Source organism: Salvelinus alpinus, chromosome 31 (genome assembly GCF_045679555.1).
Source record: "Salvelinus alpinus chromosome 31, SLU_Salpinus.1, whole genome shotgun sequence".
Lineage (NCBI taxonomy): Eukaryota > Metazoa > Chordata > Actinopteri > Salmoniformes > Salmonidae > Salvelinus > Salvelinus alpinus.
Genome location: NC_092116.1, coordinates 41074246 through 41095199, shown reverse-complemented (window position 1 = coordinate 41095199; position 20954 = coordinate 41074246). Strand labels below are relative to the sequence as shown.

Sequence of the window (20954 nt, the reverse complement as noted above, 5' to 3'; positions counted from 1 at the left end):
GTAGGTAGCGACTCTCACCTGGTCGTGGCACCAGCGAGGTAGCGACTCTCACCTGGTCGTGGCACCAGCGGTAGGTAGCGACTCTCACCTGGTCGTGGCACCAGCGGTAGGTAGCGACTCTCACCTGGTCGTGGCACCAGCGGTAGGTAGCGACTCTCACCTGGTCGTGGCACCAGCGGTAGGTAGCGACTCTCACCTGGTCGTGGCACCAGCGGTAGCGACTCTCACCTGGTCGTGGCACCAGCGGTAGGTAGCGACTCTCACCTGGTCGTGGCACCAGCGGTAGGTAGCGACTCTCACCTGGTCGTGGCACCAGCGGTAGGTAGCGACTCTCACCTGGTCGTGGCACCAGCGGTAGCGACTCTCACCTGGTCGTGGCACCAGCGGTAGCGACTCTCACCTGGTCGTGGCACCAGCGGTAGCGACTCTCACCTGGTCGTGGCACCAGCGGTAGGTAGCGACTCTCACCTGGTCGTGGCACCAGCGGTAGGTAGCGACTCTCACCTGGTCGTGACACCAGCGGTAGCGACTCTCACCTGGTCGTGGCACCAGCGGTAGGTAGCGACTCTCACCTGGTCGTGGCACCAGCGGTAGCGACTCTCACCTGGTCGTGGCACCAGCGGTAGCGACTCTCACCTGGTCGTGGCACCAGCGGTAGGTAGCGACTCTCACCTGGTCGTGGCACCAGCGGTAGGTAGCGACTCTCACCTGGTCGTGACACCAGCGGTAGCGACTCTCACCTGGTCGTGGCACCAGCGGTAGCGACTCTCACCTGGTCGTGGCACCAGCGGTAGCGACTCTCACCTGGTCGTGGCACCAGCGGTAGGGCGACTCTCACCTGGTCGTGGCACCAGCGGTAGCGACTCTCACCTGGTCGTGGCACCAGCGGTAGGTAGCGACTCTCACCTGGTCGTGGCACCAGCGGTAGCGACTCTCACCTGGTCGTGGCACCAGCGGTAGGTAGCGACTCTCACCTGGTCGTGGCACCAGCGGTAGGAGCGACTCTCACCTGGTCGTGGCACCAGCGGTAGCGACTCTCACCTGGTCGTGGCACCAGCGGTAGCGACTCTCACCTGGTCGTGGCACCAGCGGTAGGTAGCGACTCTCACCTGGTCGTGGCACCAGCGGTAGGTAGCGACTCTCACCTGGTCGTGGCACCAGCGGTAGGTAGCGACTCTCACCTGGTCGTGGCACCAGCGGTAGCGACTCTCACCTGGTCGTGGCACCAGCGGTAGCGACTCTCACCTGGTCGTGGCACCAGCGGTAGGTAGCGACTCTCACCTGGTCGTGGCACCAGCGGTAGGTAGCGACTCTCACCTGGTCGTGGCACCAGCGGTAGGTAGCGACTCTCACCTGGTCGTGGCACCAGCGGATAGCGACTCTCACCTGGTCGTGGCACCAGCGGTAGCGACTCTCACCTGGTCGTGGCACCAGCGGTAGCGACTCTCACCTGGTCGTGGCACCAGCGGTAGGTAGCGACTCTCACCTGGTCGTGGCACCAGCGGTAGGTAGCGACTCTCACCTGGTCGTGACACCAGCGGTAGCGACTCTCACCTGGTCGTGGCACCAGCGGTAGGTAGCGACTCTCACCTGGTCGTGGCACCAGCGGTAGCGACTCTCACCTGGTCGTGGCACCAGCGGTAGTGACTCTCACCTGGTCGTGACACCAGCGGTAGCGACTCTCACCTGGTCGTGACACCAGCGGTAGGTAGCGACTCTCACCTGGTCGTGGCACCAGCGGTAGCGACTCTCACCTGGTCGTGACACCAGCGGTAGCGACTCTCACCTGGTCGTGACACCAGCGGTAGGTAGCGACTCTCACCTGGTCGTGGCACCAGCGGTAGGTAGCGACTCTCACCTGGTCGTGACACCAGCGGTAGCGACTCTCACCTGGTCGTGGCACCAGCGGTAGGTAGCGACTCTCACCTGGTCGTGGCACCAGCGGTAGGTAGCGACTCTCACCTGGTCGTGGCACCAGCGGTAGGTAGCGACTCTCACCTGGTCGTGACACCAGCGGTAGCGACTCTCACCTGGTCGTGGCACCAGCGGTAGGTAGCGACTCTCACCTGGTCGTGGCACCAGCGGTAGGTAGCGACTCTCACCTGGTCGTGACACCAGCGGTAGCGACTCTCACCTGGTCGTGGCACCAGCGGTAGGTAGCGACTCTCACCTGGTCGTGGCACCAGCGGTAGCGACTCTCACCTGGTCGTGGCACCAGCGGTAGCGACTCTCACCTGGTCGTGGCACCAGCGGTAGGTAGCGACTCTCACCTGGTCGTGGCACCAGCGGTAGGTAGCGACTCTCACCTGGTCGTGACACCAGCGGTAGCGACTCTCACCTGGTCGTGGCACCAGCGGTAGGTAGCGACTCTCACCTGGTCGTGGCACCAGCGGTAGCGACTCTCACCTGGTCGTGGCACCAGCGGTAGTGACTCTCACCTGGTCGTGACACCAGCGGTAGCGACTCTCACCTGGTCGTGACACCAGCGGTAGGTAGCGACTCTCACCTGGTCGTGGCACCAGCGGTAGCGACTCTCACCTGGTCGTGACACCAGCGGTAGCGACTCTCACCTGGTCGTGACACCAGCGGTAGGTAGCGACTCTCACCTGGTCGTGGCACCAGCGGTAGGTAGCGACTCTCACCTGGTCGTGACACCAGCGGTAGCGACTCTCACCTGGTCGTGACACCAGCGGTAGCGACTCTCACCTGGTCGTGACACCAGCGGTAGGTAGCGACCCTCACCTGGTCGTGGCACCAGCGGTAGGTAGCGACTCTCACCTGGTCGTGGCACCAGCGGTAGCGACTCTCACCTGGTCGTGACACCAGCGGTAGCGACTCTCACCTGGTCGTGACACCAGCGGTAGGTAGCGACTCTCACCTGGTCGTGGCACCAGCGGTAGTGACTCTCACCTGGTCGTGGCACCAGCGGTAGCGACTCTCTCCTGGTCGTGGCACCAGCGATTGCGACTCTCCCCTGGTCGTGGCACCAGCGGTAGTGACTCTCACCTGGTCGTGGCACCAGCGGTAGCGACTCTCTCCTGGTCGTGGCACCAGCGATTGCGACTCTCCCCTGGTCGTGGCACCAGCGGTAGGTAGCGACTCTCACCTGGTCGTGGCACCAGCGGTAGGTAGCGACTCTCACCTGGTCGTGACACCAGCGGTAGGTAGCGACTCTCACCTGGTCGTGGCACCAGCGGTAGGTAGCGACTCTCACCTGGTCGTGGCACCAGCGGTAGGTAGCGACTCTCACCTGGTCGTGGCACCAGCGGTAGGTAGCGACTCTCACCTGGTCGTGGCACCAGCGGTAGGTAGCGACTCTCACCTGGTCGTGGCACCAGCGGTAGCGACTCTCACCTGGTCGTGGCACCAGCGGTAGGTAGCGACTCTCACCTGGTCGTGGCACCAGCGGTAGGTAGCGACTCTCACCTGGTCGTGGCACCAGCGGTAGGTAGTGACTCTCACCTGGTCGTGGCACCAGCGGTAGCGACTCTCACAAATACATTAAACCAGCTTCCTCTGAGACTGTCTTGTACAGGTCCTTGTATGAATGACCCATTAACCCCCCCCACAGGCCCAGGCGGTGATGAACTTTGTGGTCCGGTATCGTCCAGATGAACAGCCGTCCCTCCGTCCGCATCATGACTCCTCCACCTTCACCATCAACGTAGCACTCAACAACAAGGGAATAGATTACCAGGTACACACCTTCACCATCAACGTAGCGCTCAACAACAAGGGAATAGATTACCAGGTACACACCTTCACCATCAACAACAAGGGAATAGATTACCAGGTACACACCTTCACCATCAACAACAAGGGAATAGATTACCAGGTACACACCTTCACCATCAACAACAAGGGAATAGATTACCAGGTACACACCACACCTTCACCATCAACAACAAGGGAATAGATTACCAGGTACACATCACACCTGGACAGGAAAAGTATTGTAGTTTGGGGTTAAGTTGGTCTTTTCAAATATTCAAATACTCTAGTATTAATTTTTTATTTTTTCCTAATAGAGTTTACACTAGAAGGCAACTCTCGTTTCTTTGATATCAAATACAGGTCTCAGAAAAACAAATCGATCATATTTGAAAGTATTTTGAAGGTATGCAACTTATTTCAAAACAAATATAAATGTATTTGATGAAAAACTAAAAACAGTTGAATTAGTCTAAATATACACTGAGTAAACGACCCTGACCTCAACTCTTCCCTTGTCTAGTCACGTCATTATTACCATGGCAACACTGTTCATGTAGATACAGCCCTGTCATTAGTAGAAGACAACCAATCCAACATGTAGATACAGCCCTGTCATTAGTAGAAGACAGCCAATCCAACATGTAGATACAGCCCTGTCATTAGTAGAAGACAGCCAATCCATGTAGATACAGCCCTGTCATTAGTAGAAGACAGCCAATCCATGTAGATACAGCCCTGTCATTAGTAGAAGACAGCCAATCCATGTAGATACAGCCCTGTCATTAGTAGAAGACAGCCAATCCATGTAGATACAGCCCTGTCATTAGTAGAAGACAGCCAATCCATGTAGATACAGCCCTGTCATTAGTAGAAGACAGCCAATCCATGTAGATACAGCCCTGTCATTAGTAGAAGACAGCCAATCCATGTAGATACAGCCCTGTCATTAGTAGAAGACAGCCAATCCATGTAGATACAGCCCTGTCATTAGTAGAAGACAACCAATCCAACATGTAGATACAGCCCTGTCATTAGTAGAAGACAGCCAATCCAACATGTAGATACAGCCCTGTCATTAGTAGAAGACAGCCAATCCATGTAGATACAGCCCTGTCATTAGTAGAAGACAGCCAATCCAACATGTAGATACAGCCCTGTCATTAGTAGAAGACAGCCAATCCAACATGTAGATACAGCCCTGTCATTAGTAGAAGACAGCCAATCCAACATGTAGATACAGCCCTGTCATTAGTAGAAGACAGCCAATCCAACATGTAGATACAGCCCTGTCATTAGTAGTAGACAGCCAATCCATGTAGATACAGCCCTGTCATTAGTAGAAGACAGCCAATCCAACATGTAGATACAGCCCTGTCATTAGTAGAAGACAGCCAATCCAACATGTAGATACAGCCCTGTCATTAGTAGAAGACAGCCAATCCATGTAGATACAGCCCTGTCATTAGTAGAAGACAGCCAATCCAACATGTAGATACAGCCCTGTCATTAGTAGTAGACAGCCAATCTATGTAGATACAGCCCTGTCATTAGTAGAAGACAGCCAATCCATGTAGATACAGCCTTGTCATTAGTAGAAGACAGCCAATCCATGTAGATACAGCCCTGTCATTAGTAGAAGACAGCCAATCCATGTAGATACAGCCTTGTCATTAGTAGAAGACAGCCAATCCAACATGTAGATACAGCCCTGTCATTAGTAGAAGACAGCCAATCTATGTAGATACAGCCCTGTCATTAGTAGAAGACAGCCAATCCATGTAGATACAGCCCTGTCATTAGTAGAAGAAAGCCAATCCATGTAGATACAGCCCTGTCATTAGTAGAAGACAGCCAATCCAACATGTAGATACAGCCCTGTCATTAGTAGAAGACAGCCAATCCATGTAGATACAGCCTTGTCATTAGTAGAAGACAGCCAATCCATGTAGATACAGCCCTGTCATTAGTAGAAGACAGCCAATCCATGTAGATACAGCCCTGTCATTAGTAGAAGACAGCCAATCCATGTAGATACAGCCCTGTCATTAGTAGTAGACAGCCAATCCAACATGTAGATACAGCCCTGTCATTAGTAGAAGACAGCCAATCCATGTAGATACAGCCCTGTCATTAGTAGAAGACAGCCAATCCATGTAGATACAGCCCTGTCATTAGTAGAAGACAGCCAATCCAACATGTAGATACAGCCCTGTCATTAGTAGAAGACAGCCAATCCAACATGTAGATACAGCCCTGTCATTAGTAGAAGACAGCCAATCCAACATGTAGATACAGCCCTGTCATTAGTAGAAGACAGCCAATCCAACATGTAGATACAGCCCTGTCATTAGTAGAAGACAGCCAATCCAACATGTAGATACAGCCCTGTCATTAGTAGAAGACAGCCAATCCAACATGTAGATACAGCCCTGTCATTAGTAGAAGACAGCCAATCCAACATGTAGATACAGCCCTGTCATTAGTAGAAGACAGCCAATCCAACATGTAGATACAGCCCTGTCATTAGTAGAAGACAGCCAATCCAACATGTAGATACAGCCCTGTCATTAGTAGAAGACAGCCAATCCAACATGTAGATACAGCCCTGTCATTAGTAGAAGACAGCCAATCCAACATGTAGATACAGCCCTGTCATTAGTAGAAGACAGCCAATCCAACATGTAGATACAGCCCTGTCATTAGTAGAAGACAGCCAATCCATGTAGATACAGCCCTGTCATTAGTAGAAGACAGCCAATCCATGTAGATACAGCCCTGTCATTAGTAGAAGACAGCCAATCCATGTAGATACAGCCCTGTCATTAGTAGAAGACAGCCAATCCAACATGTAGATACAGCCCTGTCATTAGTAGAAGACAGCCAATCCATGTAGATACAGCCCTGTCATTAGTAGAAGACAGCCAATCCAACATGTAGATACAGCCCTGTCATTAGTAGAAGACAGCCAATCCAACATGTAGATACAGCCCTGTCATTAGTAGAAGACAGCCAATCCATGTAGATACAGCCCTGTCATTACTAGTAGACAGCCAATCCATGTAGATACAGCCCTGTCATTAGTAGTAGACAGCCAATCCATGTAGATACAGCCCTGTCATTAGTAGAAGACAGCCAATCCATGTAGATACAGCCCTGTCATTAGTAGAAGACAGCCAATCCAACATGTAGATACAGCCCTGTCATTAGTAGAAGACAGCCAATCCATGTAGATACAGCCCTGTCATTAGTAGAAGACAGCCAATCCATGTAGATACAGCCCTGTCATTAGTAGAAGACAGCCAATCCAACATGTAGATACAGCCCTGTCATTAGTAGAAGACAGCCAATCCATGTAGATACAGCCCTGTCATTAGTAGAAGACAGCCAATCCATGTAGATACAGCCCTGTCATTAGTAGAAGACAGCCAATCCATGTAGATACAGCCCTGTCATTAGTAGAAGACAGCCAATCCAACATGTAGATACAGCCCTGTCATTAGTAGAAGACAGCCAATCCATGTAGATACAGCCCTGTCATTAGTAGAAGACAGCCAATCCATGTAGATACAGCCCTGTCATTAGTAGAAGACAGCCAATCCAACATGTAGATACAGCCCTGTCATTAGTAGAAGACAGCCAATCCATGTAGATACAGCCCTGTCATTAGTAGAAGACAGCCAATCCATGTAGATACAGCCCTGTCATTAGTAGAAGACAGCCAATCTATGTAGATACAGCCCTGTCATTAGTAGAAGACAGTCAATCCATGTAGATACAGCCCTGTCATTAGTAGAAGAAAGCCAATCCATGTAGATACAGCCCTGTCATTAGTAGAAGACAGCCAATCCAACATGTAGATACAGCCCTGTCATTAGTAGAAGACAGCCAATCCATGTAGATACAGCCTTGTCATTAGTAGAAGACAGCCAATCCATGTAGATACAGCCCTGTCATTAGTAGAAGACAGCCAATCCATGTAGATACAGCCCTGTCATTAGTAGAAGACAGCCAATCCATGTAGATACAGCCCTGTCATTAGTAGTAGACAGCCAATCCAACATGTAGATACAGCCCTGTCATTAGTAGAAGACAGCCAATCCATGTAGATACAGCCCTGTCATTAGTAGAAGACAGCCAATCCATGTAGATACAGCCCTGTCATTAGTAGAAGACAGCCAATCCAACATGTAGATACAGCCCTGTCATTAGTAGAAGACAGCCAATCCAACATGTAGATACAGCCCTGTCATTAGTAGAAGACAGCCAATCCAACATGTAGATACAGCCCTGTCATTAGTAGAAGACAGCCAATCCAACATGTAGATACAGCCCTGTCATTAGTAGAAGACAGCCAATCCAACATGTAGATACAGCCCTGTCATTAGTAGAAGACAGCCAATCCAACATGTAGATACAGCCCTGTCATTAGTAGAAGACAGCCAATCCAACATGTAGATACAGCCCTGTCATTAGTAGAAGACAGCCAATCCAACATGTAGATACAGCCCTGTCATTAGTAGAAGACAGCCAATCCAACATGTAGATACAGCCCTGTCATTAGTAGAAGACAGCCAATCCAACATGTAGATACAGCCCTGTCATTAGTAGAAGACAGCCAATCCAACATGTAGATACAGCCCTGTCATTAGTAGAAGACAGCCAATCCAACATGTAGATACAGCCCTGTCATTAGTAGAAGACAGCCAATCCAACATGTAGATACAGCCCTGTCATTAGTAGAAGACAGCCAATCCATGTAGATACAGCCCTGTCATTAGTAGAAGACAGCCAATCCATGTAGATACAGCCCTGTCATTAGTAGAAGACAGCCAATCCATGTAGATACAGCCCTGTCATTAGTAGAAGACAGCCAATCCAACATGTAGATACAGCCCTGTCATTAGTAGAAGACAGCCAATCCATGTAGATACAGCCCTGTCATTAGTAGAAGACAGCCAATCCAACATGTAGATACAGCCCTGTCATTAGTAGAAGACAGCCAATCCAACATGTAGATACAGCCCTGTCATTAGTAGAAGACAGCCAATCCATGTAGATACAGCCCTGTCATTACTAGTAGACAGCCAATCCATGTAGATACAGCCCTGTCATTAGTAGTAGACAGCCAATCCATGTAGATACAGCCCTGTCATTAGTAGAAGACAGCCAATCCATGTAGATACAGCCCTGTCATTAGTAGAAGACAGCCAATCCAACATGTAGATACAGCCCTGTCATTAGTAGAAGACAGCCAATCCATGTAGATACAGCCCTGTCATTAGTAGAAGACAGCCAATCCATGTAGATACAGCCCTGTCATTAGTAGAAGACAGCCAATCCAACATGTAGATACAGCCCTGTCATTAGTAGAAGACAGCCAATCCATGTAGATACAGCCCTGGCATTAGTAGAAGACAGCCAATCCATGTAGATACAGCCCTGTCATTAGTAGAAGACAGCCAATCCATGTAGATACAGCCCTGTCATTAGTAGAAGACAGCCAATCCAACATGTAGATACAGCCCTGTCATTAGTAGAAGACAGCCAATCCATGTAGATACAGCCCTGTCATTAGTAGAAGACAGCCAATCCATGTAGATACAGCCCTGTCATTAGTAGAAGACAGCCAATCCAACATGTAGATACAGCCCTGTCATTAGTAGAAGACAGCCAATCCATGTAGATACAGCCCTGTCATTAGTAGAAGACAGCCAATCCATGTAGATACAGCCCTGTCATTAGTAGAAGACAGCCAATCCATGTAGATACAGCCCTGTCATTAGTAGAAGACAGCCAATCCATGTAGATACAGCCCTGTCATTAGTAGAAGACAGCCAATCCATGTAGATACAGCCCTGTCATTAGTAGAAGACAGCCAATCCATGTAGATACAGCCCTGTCATTAGTAGAAGACAGCCAATCCATGTAGATACAGCCCTGTCATTAGTAGAAGACAGCCAATCCATGTAGATACAGCCCTGTCATTAGTAGAAGACAGCCAATCCATGTAGATACAGCCCTGTCATTAGTAGAAGACAGCCAATCCATGTAGATACAGCCCTGTCATTAGTAGAAGACAGCCAATCCAACATGTAGATACAGCCCTGTCATTAGTAGAAGACAGCCAATCTATGTAGATACAGCCCTGTCATTAGTAGAAGACAGCCAATCCAACATGTAGATACAGCCCTGTCATTAGTAGAAGACAGCCAATCCAACATGTAGATACAGCCCTGTCATTAGTAGTAGACAGCCAATCCAACATGTAGATACAGCCCAGTCATTAGTAGAAGACAGCCAATCCATGTAGATACAGCCCTGTCATTAGTAGAAGACAGCCAATCCAACATGTAGATACAGCCCTGTCATTAGTAGAAGACAGCCAATCCAACATGTAGATACAGCCCTGTCATTAGTAGAAGACAGCCAATCCATGTAGATACAGCCCTGTCATTAGTAGAAGACAGCCAATCCAACATGTAGATACAGCCCTGTCATTAGTAGTAGACAGCCAATCTATGTAGATACAGCCCTGTCATTAGTAGAAGACAGCCAATCCATGTAGATACAGCCCTGTCATTAGTAGAAGACAGCCAATCCATGTAGATACAGCCTTGTCATTAGTAGAAGACAGCCAATCCAACATGTAGATACAGCCCTGTCATTAGTAGAAGACAGCCAATCTATGTAGATACAGCCCTGTCATTAGTAGAAGACAGCCAATCCATGTAGATACAGCCCTGTCATTAGTAGAAGACAGCCAATCCATGTAGATACAGCCCTGTCATTAGTAGAAGAAAGCCAATCCATGTAGATACAGCCCTGTCATTAGTAGAAGACAGCCAATCCAACATGTAGATACAGCCCTGTCATTAGTAGAAGACAGCCAATCCATGTAGATACAGCCTTGTCATTAGTAGAAGACAGCCAATCCATGTAGATACAGCCCTGTCATTAGTAGAAGACAGCCAATCCATGTAGATACAGCCCTGTCATTAGTAGAAGACAGCCAATCCATGTAGATACAGCCCTGTCATTAGTAGTAGACAGCCAATCCAACATGTAGATACAGCCCTGTCATTAGTAGAAGACAGCCAATCCATGTAGATACAGCCCTGTCATTAGTAGAAGACAGCCAATCCATGTAGATACAGCCCTGTCATTAGTAGAAGACAGCCAATCCATGTAGATACAGCCCTGTCATTAGTAGAAGACAGCCAATCCAACATGTAGATACAGCCCTGTCATTAGTAGTAGACAGCCAATCCATGTAGATACAGCCCTGTCATTAGTAGAAGACAGCCAATCCATGTAGATACAGCCCTGTCATTAGTAGAAGACAGCCAATCCAACATGTAGATACAGCCCTGTCATTAGTAGAAGACAGCCAATCCATGTAGATACAGCCCTGTCATTAGTAGAAGACAGCCAATCCAACATGTAGATACAGCCCTGTCATTAGTAGAAGACAGCCAATCCAACATGTAGATACAGCCCTGTCATTAGTAGAAGACAGCCAATCCAACATGTAGATACAGCCCTGTCATTAGTAGAAGACAGCCAATCCAACATGTAGATACAGCCCTGTCATTAGTAGAAGACAGCCAATCCAACATGTAGATACAGCCCTGTCATTAGTAGAAGACAGCCAATCCAACATGTAGATACAGCCCTGTCATTAGTAGAAGACAGCCAATCCATGTAGATACAGCCCTGTCATTAGTAGAAGACAGCCAATCCATGTAGATACAGCCCTGTCATTAGTAGAAGACAGCCAATCCAACATGTAGATACAGCCCTGTCATTAGTAGAAGACAGCCAATCCATGTAGATACAGCCCTGTCATTAGTAGAAGACAGCCAATCCATGTAGATACAGCCCTGTCATTAGTAGAAGACAGCCAATCCATGTAGATACAGCCCTGTCATTAGTAGAAGACAGCCAATCCATGTAGATACAGCCCTGTCATTAGTAGAAGACAGCCAATCCATGTAGATACAGCCCTGTCATTAGTAGAAGACAGCCAATCCATGTAGATACAGCCCTGTCATTAGTAGAAGACAGCCAATCCATGTAGATACAGCCCTGTCATTAGTAGAAGACAGCCAATCCATGTAGATACAGCCCTGTCATTAGTAGAAGACAGCCAATCCATGTAGATACAGCCCTGTCATTAGTAGAAGACAGCCAATCCATGTAGATACAGCCCTGTCATTAGTAGAAGACAGCCAATCCAACATGTAGATACAGCCCTGTCATTAGTAGAAGACAGCCAATCTATGTAGATACAGCCCTGTCATTAGTAGAAGACAGCCAATCCAACATGTAGATACAGCCCTGTCATTAGTAGAAGACAGCCAATCCAACATGTAGATACAGCCCTGTCATTAGTAGTAGACAGCCAATCCAACATGTAGATACAGCCCAGTCATTAGTAGAAGACAGCCAATCCATGTAGATACAGCCCTGTCATTAGTAGAAGACAGCCAATCCAACATGTAGATACAGCCCTGTCATTAGTAGAAGACAGCCAATCCAACATGTAGATACAGCCCTGTCATTAGTAGAAGACAGCCAATCCATGTAGATACAGCCCTGTCATTAGTAGAAGACAGCCAATCCAACATGTAGATACAGCCCTGTCATTAGTAGTAGACAGCCAATCTATGTAGATACAGCCCTGTCATTAGTAGAAGACAGCCAATCCATGTAGATACAGCCCTGTCATTAGTAGAAGACAGCCAATCCATGTAGATACAGCCTTGTCATTAGTAGAAGACAGCCAATCCAACATGTAGATACAGCCCTGTCATTAGTAGAAGACAGCCAATCTATGTAGATACAGCCCTGTCATTAGTAGAAGACAGCCAATCCATGTAGATACAGCCCTGTCATTAGTAGAAGACAGCCAATCCATGTAGATACAGCCCTGTCATTAGTAGAAGAAAGCCAATCCATGTAGATACAGCCCTGTCATTAGTAGAAGACAGCCAATCCAACATGTAGATACAGCCCTGTCATTAGTAGAAGACAGCCAATCCATGTAGATACAGCCTTGTCATTAGTAGAAGACAGCCAATCCATGTAGATACAGCCCTGTCATTAGTAGAAGACAGCCAATCCATGTAGATACAGCCCTGTCATTAGTAGAAGACAGCCAATCCATGTAGATACAGCCCTGTCATTAGTAGTAGACAGCCAATCCAACATGTAGATACAGCCCTGTCATTAGTAGAAGACAGCCAATCCATGTAGATACAGCCCTGTCATTAGTAGAAGACAGCCAATCCATGTAGATACAGCCCTGTCATTAGTAGAAGACAGCCAATCCATGTAGATACAGCCCTGTCATTAGTAGAAGACAGCCAATCCAACATGTAGATACAGCCCTGTCATTAGTAGTAGACAGCCAATCCATGTAGATACAGCCCTGTCATTAGTAGAAGACAGCCAATCCATGTAGATACAGCCCTGTCATTAGTAGAAGACAGCCAATCCAACATGTAGATACAGCCCTGTCATTAGTAGAAGACAGCCAATCCATGTAGATACAGCCCTGTCATTAGTAGAAGACAGCCAATCCAACATGTAGATACAGCCCTGTCATTAGTAGAAGACAGCCAATCCAACATGTAGATACAGCCCTGTCATTAGTAGAAGACAGCCAATCCAACATGTAGATACAGCCCTGTCATTAGTAGAAGACAGCCAATCCAACATGTAGATACAGCCCTGTCATTAGTAGAAGACAGCCAATCCAACATGTAGATACAGCCCTGTCATTAGTAGAAGACAGCCAATCCAACATGTAGATACAGCCCTGTCATTAGTAGAAGACAGCCAATCCAACATGTAGATACAGCCCTGTCATTAGTAGAAGACAGCCAATCCAACATGTAGATACAGCCCTGTCATTAGTAGAAGACAGCCAATCCAACATGTAGATACAGCCCTGTCATTAGTAGAAGACAGCCAATCCAACATGTAGATACAGCCCTGTCATTAGTAGAAGACAGCCAATCCAACATGTAGATACAGCCCTGTCATTAGTAGAAGACAGCCAATCCAACATGTAGATACAGCCCTGTCATTAGTAGAAGACAGCCAATCCATGTAGATACAGCCCTGTCATTAGTAGAAGACAGCCAATCCATGTAGATACAGCCCTGTCATTAGTAGAAGACAGCCAATCCAACATGTAGATACAGCCCTGTCATTAGTAGAAGACAGCCAATCCATGTAGATACAGCCCTGTCATTAGTAGAAGACAGCCAATCCATGTAGATACAGCCCTGTCATTAGTAGAAGACAGCCAATCCATGTAGATACAGCCCTGTCATTAGTAGAAGACAGCCAATCCATGTAGATACAGCCCTGTCATTAGTAGAAGACAGCCAATCCAACATGTAGATACAGCCCTGTCATTAGTAGAAGACAGCCAATCCATGTAGATACAGCCCTGTCATTAGTAGAAGACAGCCAATCCAACATGTAGATACAGCCCTGTCATTAGTAGAAGACAGCCAATCCAACATGTAGATACAGCCCTGTCATTAGTAGAAGACAGCCAATCCATGTAGATACAGCCCTGTCATTAGTAGTAGACAGCCAATCCATGTAGATACAGCCCTGTCATTAGTAGTAGACAGCCAATCCATGTAGATACAGCCCTGTCATTAGTAGAAGACAGCCAATCCATGTAGATACAGCCCTGTCATTAGTAGAAGACAGCCAATCCAACATGTAGATACAGCCCTGTCATTAGTAGAAGACAGCCAATCCATGTAGATACAGCCCTGTCATTAGTAGAAGACAGCCAATCCATGTAGATACAGCCCTGTCATTAGTAGAAGACAGCCAATCCAACATGTAGATACAGCCCTGTCATTAGTAGAAGACAGCCAATCCATGTAGATACAGCCCTGTCATTAGTAGAAGACAGCCAATCCATGTAGATACAGCCCTGTCATTAGTAGAAGACAGCCAATCCATGTAGATACAGCCCTGTCATTAGTAGAAGACAGCCAATCCATGTAGATACAGCCCTGTCATTAGTAGAAGACAGCCAATCCATGTAGATACAGCCCTGTCATTAGTAGAAGACAGCCAATCCATGTAGATACAGCCCTGTCATTAGTAGAAGACAGCCAATCCATGTAGATACAGCCCTGTCATTAGTAGAAGACAGCCAATCCATGTAGATACAGCCCTGTCATTAGTAGAAGACAGCCAATCCATGTAGATACAGCCCTGTCATTAGTAGAAGACAGCCAATCCATGTAGATACAGCCCTGTCATTAGTAGAAGACAGCCAATCCAACATGTAGATACAGCCCTGTCATTAGTAGAAGACAGCCAATCTATGTAGATACAGCCCTGTCATTAGTAGAAGACAGCCAATCCAACATGTAGATACAGCCCTGTCATTAGTAGAAGACAGCCAATCCATGTAGATACAGCCCTGTCATTAGTAGAAGACAGCCAATCCATGTAGATACAGCCCTGTCATTAGTAGAAGACAGCCAATCCAACATGTAGATACAGCCCTGTCATTAGTAGAAGACAGCCAATCCATGTAGATACAGCCCTGTCATTAGTAGAAGACAGCCAATCCACCATGTAGATACAGCCCTGTCATTAGTAGAAGACAGCCAATCCAACATGTAGATACAGCCCTGTCATTAGTAGTAGACAGCCAATCCATGTAGATACAGCCCTGTCATTAGTAGAAGACAGCCAATCCAACATGTAGATACAGCCCTGTCATTAGTAGTAGACAGCCAATCCAACATGTAGATACAGCCCAGTCATTAGTAGAAGACAGCCAATCCATGTAGATACAGCCCTGTCATTAGTAGAAGACAGCCAATCCAACATGTAGATACAGCCCTGTCATTAGTAGAAGACAGCCAATCCATGTAGATACAGCCCTGTCATTAGTAGAAGACAGCCAATCCATGTAGATACAGCCCTGTCATTAGTAGAAGACAGCCAATCCAACATGTAGATACAGCCCTGTCATTAGTAGAAGACAGCCAATCCATGTAGATACAGCCCTGTCATTAGTAGAAGACAGCCAATCCATGTAGATACAGCCCTGTCATTAGTAGAAGACAGCCAATCCATGTAGATACAGCCCAGTCATTAGTAGAAGACAGCCAATCCATGTAGATACAGCCCTGTCATTAGTAGAAGACAGCCAATCCAACATGTAGATACAGCCCTGTCATTAGTAGTAGACAGCCAATCCATGTAGATACAGCCCTGTCATTAGTAGAAGACAGCCAATCCAACATGTAGATACAGCCCTGTCATTAGTAGTAGACAGCCAATCCAACATGTAGATACAGCCCAGTCATTAGTAGAAGACAGCCAATCCATGTAGATACAGCCCTGTCATTAGTAGAAGACAGCCAATCCAACATGTAGATACAGCCCTGTCATTAGTAGAAGACAGCCAATCCATGTAGATACAGCCTTGTCATTAGTAGAAGACAGCCAATCCATGTAGATACAGCCCTGTCATTAGTAGAAGACAGCCAATCCATGTAGATACAGCCCTGTCATTAGTAGAAGACAGCCAATCTATGTAGATACAGCCCTGTCATTAGTAGAAGACAGCCAATCCATGTAGATACAGCCCTGTCATTAGTAGAAGACAGCCAATCCAACATGTAGATACAGCCCTGTCATTAGTAGAAGACAGCCAATCCAACATGTAGATACAGCCCTGTCATTAGTAGAAGACAGCCAATCTATGTAGATACAGCCCTGTCATTAGTAGAAGACAGCCAATCCAACATGTAGATACAGCCCTGTCATTAGTAGAAGACAGCCAATCCATGTAGATACAGCCCTGTCATTAGTAGAAGACAGCCAATCCATGTAGATACAGCCCTGTCATTAGTAGAAGACAGCCAATCCAACATGTAGATACAGCCCTGTCATTAGTAGAAGACAGCCAATCCATGTAGATACAGCCCTGTCATTAGTAGAAGACAGCCAATCCACCATGTAGATACAGCCCTGTCATTAGTAGAAGACAGCCAATCCAACATGTAGATACAGCCCTGTCATTAGTAGTAGACAGCCAATCCATGTAGATACAGCCCTGTCATTAGTAGAAGACAGCCAATCCAACATGTAGATACAGCCCTGTCATTAGTAGTAGACAGCCAATCCAACATGTAGATACAGCCCAGTCATTAGTAGAAGACAGCCAATCCATGTAGATACAGCCCTGTCATTAGTAGAAGACAGCCAATCCAACATGTAGATACAGCCCTGTCATTAGTAGAAGACAGCCAATCCATGTAGATACAGCCTTGTCATTAGTAGAAGACAGCCAATCCATGTAGATACAGCCCTGTCATTAGTAGAAGACAGCCAATCCATGTAGATACAGCCCTGTCATTAGTAGAAGACAGCCAATCTATGTAGATACAGCCCTGTCATTAGTAGAAGACAGCCAATCCATGTAGATACAGCCCTGTCATTAGTAGAAGACAGCCAATCCAACATGTAGATACAGCCCTGTCATTAGTAGAAGACAGCCAATCCAACATGTAGATACAGCCCTGTCATTAGTAGAAGACAGCCAATCCAACATGTAGATACAGCCCTGTCATTAGTAGAAGACAGCCAATCCATGTAGATACAGCCCTGTCATTAGTAGTAGACAGCCAATCCATGTAGATACAGCCCTGTCATTAGTAGAAGACAGCCAATCTATGTAGATACAGCCCTGTCATTAGTAGAAGACAGCCAATCCAACATGTAGATACAGCCCTGTCATTAGTAGAAGACAGCCAATCCATGTAGATACAGCCCTGTCATTAGTAGAAGACAGCCAATCCAACATGTAGATACAGCCCTGTCATTAGTAGTAGACAGCCAATCTATGTAGATACAGCCCTGTCATTAGTAGAAGACAGCCAATCCATGTAGATACAGCCCTGTCATTAGTAGAAGACAGCCAATCCATGTAGATACAGCCCTGTCATTAGTAGAAGACAGCCAATCCAACATGTAGATACAGCCCTGTCATTAGTTACTTTTCGTAGTTAGAACTATAGTCATCCCAGCTCTGGTACACACACACACACACACACACACACTGTGTCTGAACATGCTGTGTTTGTGTTTCAGGGTGGAGGATGCCGGTTCCTTCGTTATGACTGTAATGTCGAAGCGCCTCGTAAAGGATGGTCGTTCATGCACCCAGGCAGACTGACTCACTACCACGAGGGCCTGCCTACAACCAGCGGGACTAGATACATCATGGTTTCCTTTGTTGACCCCTAAACCCTGACCTCTAACCCCTGAACACACCACCCAGCGGGACTAGATACATTATGGCATCCTTCATAGACCCATAGACACTGGTGGCGCGTGCGTGTGTGTGTGTGTGTGTGTGTGTGTGTGTATGTGTGTGTATTTGTGTGTGTGTGTGTGTGTCAGTCAGTCACATAGCAGATGGGTCCTCTCGTTGCCGTAGTAACACAAACCACTGAGTTTCATAGCAACCAGTTGAGCGACTTGAATCGTGATCAGATCAGGCCAATCAGCTGCGGAGAGGTCAGTCTGATGAAACCTCCACCGCGCTGCCTTGGTTATGTACACGTTAGTCATTTAGCGGACGCTCCAGAGAGACTTACATTCAGTACAGTCACCTTCAGATAGCTAGGAGAGACAACCAGTCATAGTCAGTACATTCATCTACAGATAGCTAGGTGAGACAACCACATATCACAGTCATAGTCAATACATTTCTTTCTCAATATGCTTCCTCATTTTTCCTCGATCCCTGACCTCTGCAGCTGTGTGTGTTAATTTAAGTGTTTGATGTAACGGCAGGCTGATGTGGGTGTCATGTTACAGCGTTGCTATAGTAACCAGCCTCTCCCTGTTATTGGAGAAAAGATGATTGACACTCTCCTAAGAGAGGAAACCGAACGTTCTGATAGAAATACCATGAATAGATCATCTGAGCTGTTCTACATGATAGAAACTCCAATCAATAGATCTGAAAAACACTCCACAAGACGTAGTTCTATAATATCATGAGTAGATCGGCACTGTCTGTTCTACATGATCTGTGTCTATGTGCTGTCTGTTCTACATGGTCTGTGTCTATGTGCCGTCAGTTCTACATGATCTGTGTCTACGTGCTGTCTGTTCTACATGATCTTTGTCTATGTGCTGTCTGTTCTACATGATCTGTGTCTATGCGGTTGTCTTGAAGGTAATGTTGTATAGTTGTATATTTCAGAAACCAACGCTACCTTGGTCTTCAGAGGTCTGTCAGAAACTTGGATTTTATCATCATGTTTTAAACTGCTGTTTCAGACACAAATATTGCAACGTAAATCTGGTGTTTTTTTATTGGTATATTTTGTTATTGTATTCTAGTGTTCTGGTCCCATGTTAGCAATCAAAGTGTATCTGTCCCTCTGACGTGCTTCGATCAAGCTTTGTACAAAGTGCCCTAAATTATTTGTTATGATTGTAGAAATAAAGTTTCACATTTTAATAAATAATTAGATCTATATGTCTGTCTGTTAGTTTGCTGTCTTTGTTTGTGTGATTATTTGGTTGAGAGTTCAGCAGTTAACCACTAGATGGCGTATCATATAGATTGTAGTTCAGCAGTTAACCACTAGATGGCGTATCATATAGATTGTAGTTCAGCAGTTAACCACTAGATGGCGTATCATATAGATTGTAGTTCAACAGTTAACCACTAGATGGCGTATCATATAGATTGTAGTTCAGCAGTTAACCACTAGATGGCGTATCATATAGATTGTAGTTCAGCAGTTAACCACTAGATGGCGTATCATATAGATTGTAGTTCAGCAGTTAACCACTAGATGGCGTATCATATAGATTGTAGTTCAGCAGTTAACCACTAGATGGCGTATCATATAGATTGTAGTTCAGCAGTTAACCACTAGATGGCGTATCATATAGATTGTAGTTCAGCAGTTAACCACTAGATGGCGTATCATATAGATTGTAGTTCACCAGTTAACCACTAGATGGCGTATCATATAGATTGTAATTCAGCAGTTAACCACTAGATGGCGTATTATATAGATTGTAGTTCACCAGTTAACCACTAGATGGCGTATCATATAGATTGTAGTTCAGCAGTTAACCACTAGATGGCGTATCATATAGATTGTAGTTCAGTAGTTAACCACTAGATGGCGTATCATATAGATTGTAGTTCAGCAGTTAACCACTAGATGGCGTATCATATAGATTGTAATTCAGCAGTTAACCACTAGATGGCGTATTATATAGATTGTAGTTCACCAGTTAACCACTAGATGGCGTATCATATAGATTTAGTTCAGCAGTTAACCACTAGATGGCGTATCATATAGATTGTAGTTCAGCAGTTAACCACTAGATGGCGTATCATATAGATTGTAGTTCAGCAGTTAACCACTAGATGGCGTATCATATAGATTGTAGTTCAGCAGTTAACCACTAGATGGCGTATCATATAGATTGTAGTTCAGCAGTTAACCACTAGATGGCGTATCATATAGATTATAGTTCAGCAGTTAACCACTAGATGGCGTATCATATAGATTGTAGTTCAGCAGTTAACCACTAGATGGCGTATCATATAGATTGTAGTTCAGCAGTTAACCACTAGATGGCGTATCATATAGATTGTAGTTCAGCAGTTAACCACTAGATGGCAGATCATATAGATTGTAGTTCAGCAGTTAACCACTAGATGGCAGATCATATAGATTGTAGTTCAGCAGTTAACCACTAGATGGCGTATCATATAGATTGTAGTTCACCAGTTAACCACTAGATGGCGTATCATATAGATTGTAGTTCAGCAGTTAACCACTAGATGGCGTATCATATAGATTGTAGTTCAGCAGTTAACCACTAGATGGCGTATCATATAGATTGTAGTTCAGCAGTTAACCACTAGATGGCGTATCATATAGATTGTAGTTCAGCAGTTAACCACTAGATGGCGTATCATATAGATTGTAGTTCAGCAGTTAACCACTAGATGGCGTATCATATAGATTGTAGTTCAGCAGTTAACCACTAGATGGCGTATCATATAGATTGTAGTTCAGCAGTTAACCACTAGATGGCGTATCATATAGATTGTAGTTCCGCAGTTAACCACTAGATGGCGTATCATATAGATTGTAGTTCAGCAGTTAACCACTAGATGGCGTATCATATAGATTGTAGTT

General features: G+C 46.2%; 1 protein-coding gene across 1 annotated transcript in view; it reads left to right on the top strand.

Annotated features, from left to right (window-relative positions):
* The window catches only part of plod3 (procollagen-lysine, 2-oxoglutarate 5-dioxygenase 3), a 67248-nt gene extending 47984 nt beyond the window's left edge, over nucleotides 1–19264 (top strand). Inside the window, exons 17-18 of the mRNA XM_071379016.1 lie at nucleotides 3572–3697; nucleotides 17863–19264. Of these exons, the coding sequence (XP_071235117.1) occupies nucleotides 3572–3697; nucleotides 17863–18018 (282 nt within the window). The 3' untranslated portion in view covers nucleotides 18019–19264. The remainder of the gene's footprint in view (nucleotides 1–3571; nucleotides 3698–17862) is intronic.
* Nucleotides 19265–20954: the final 1690 nt, after the last annotated feature.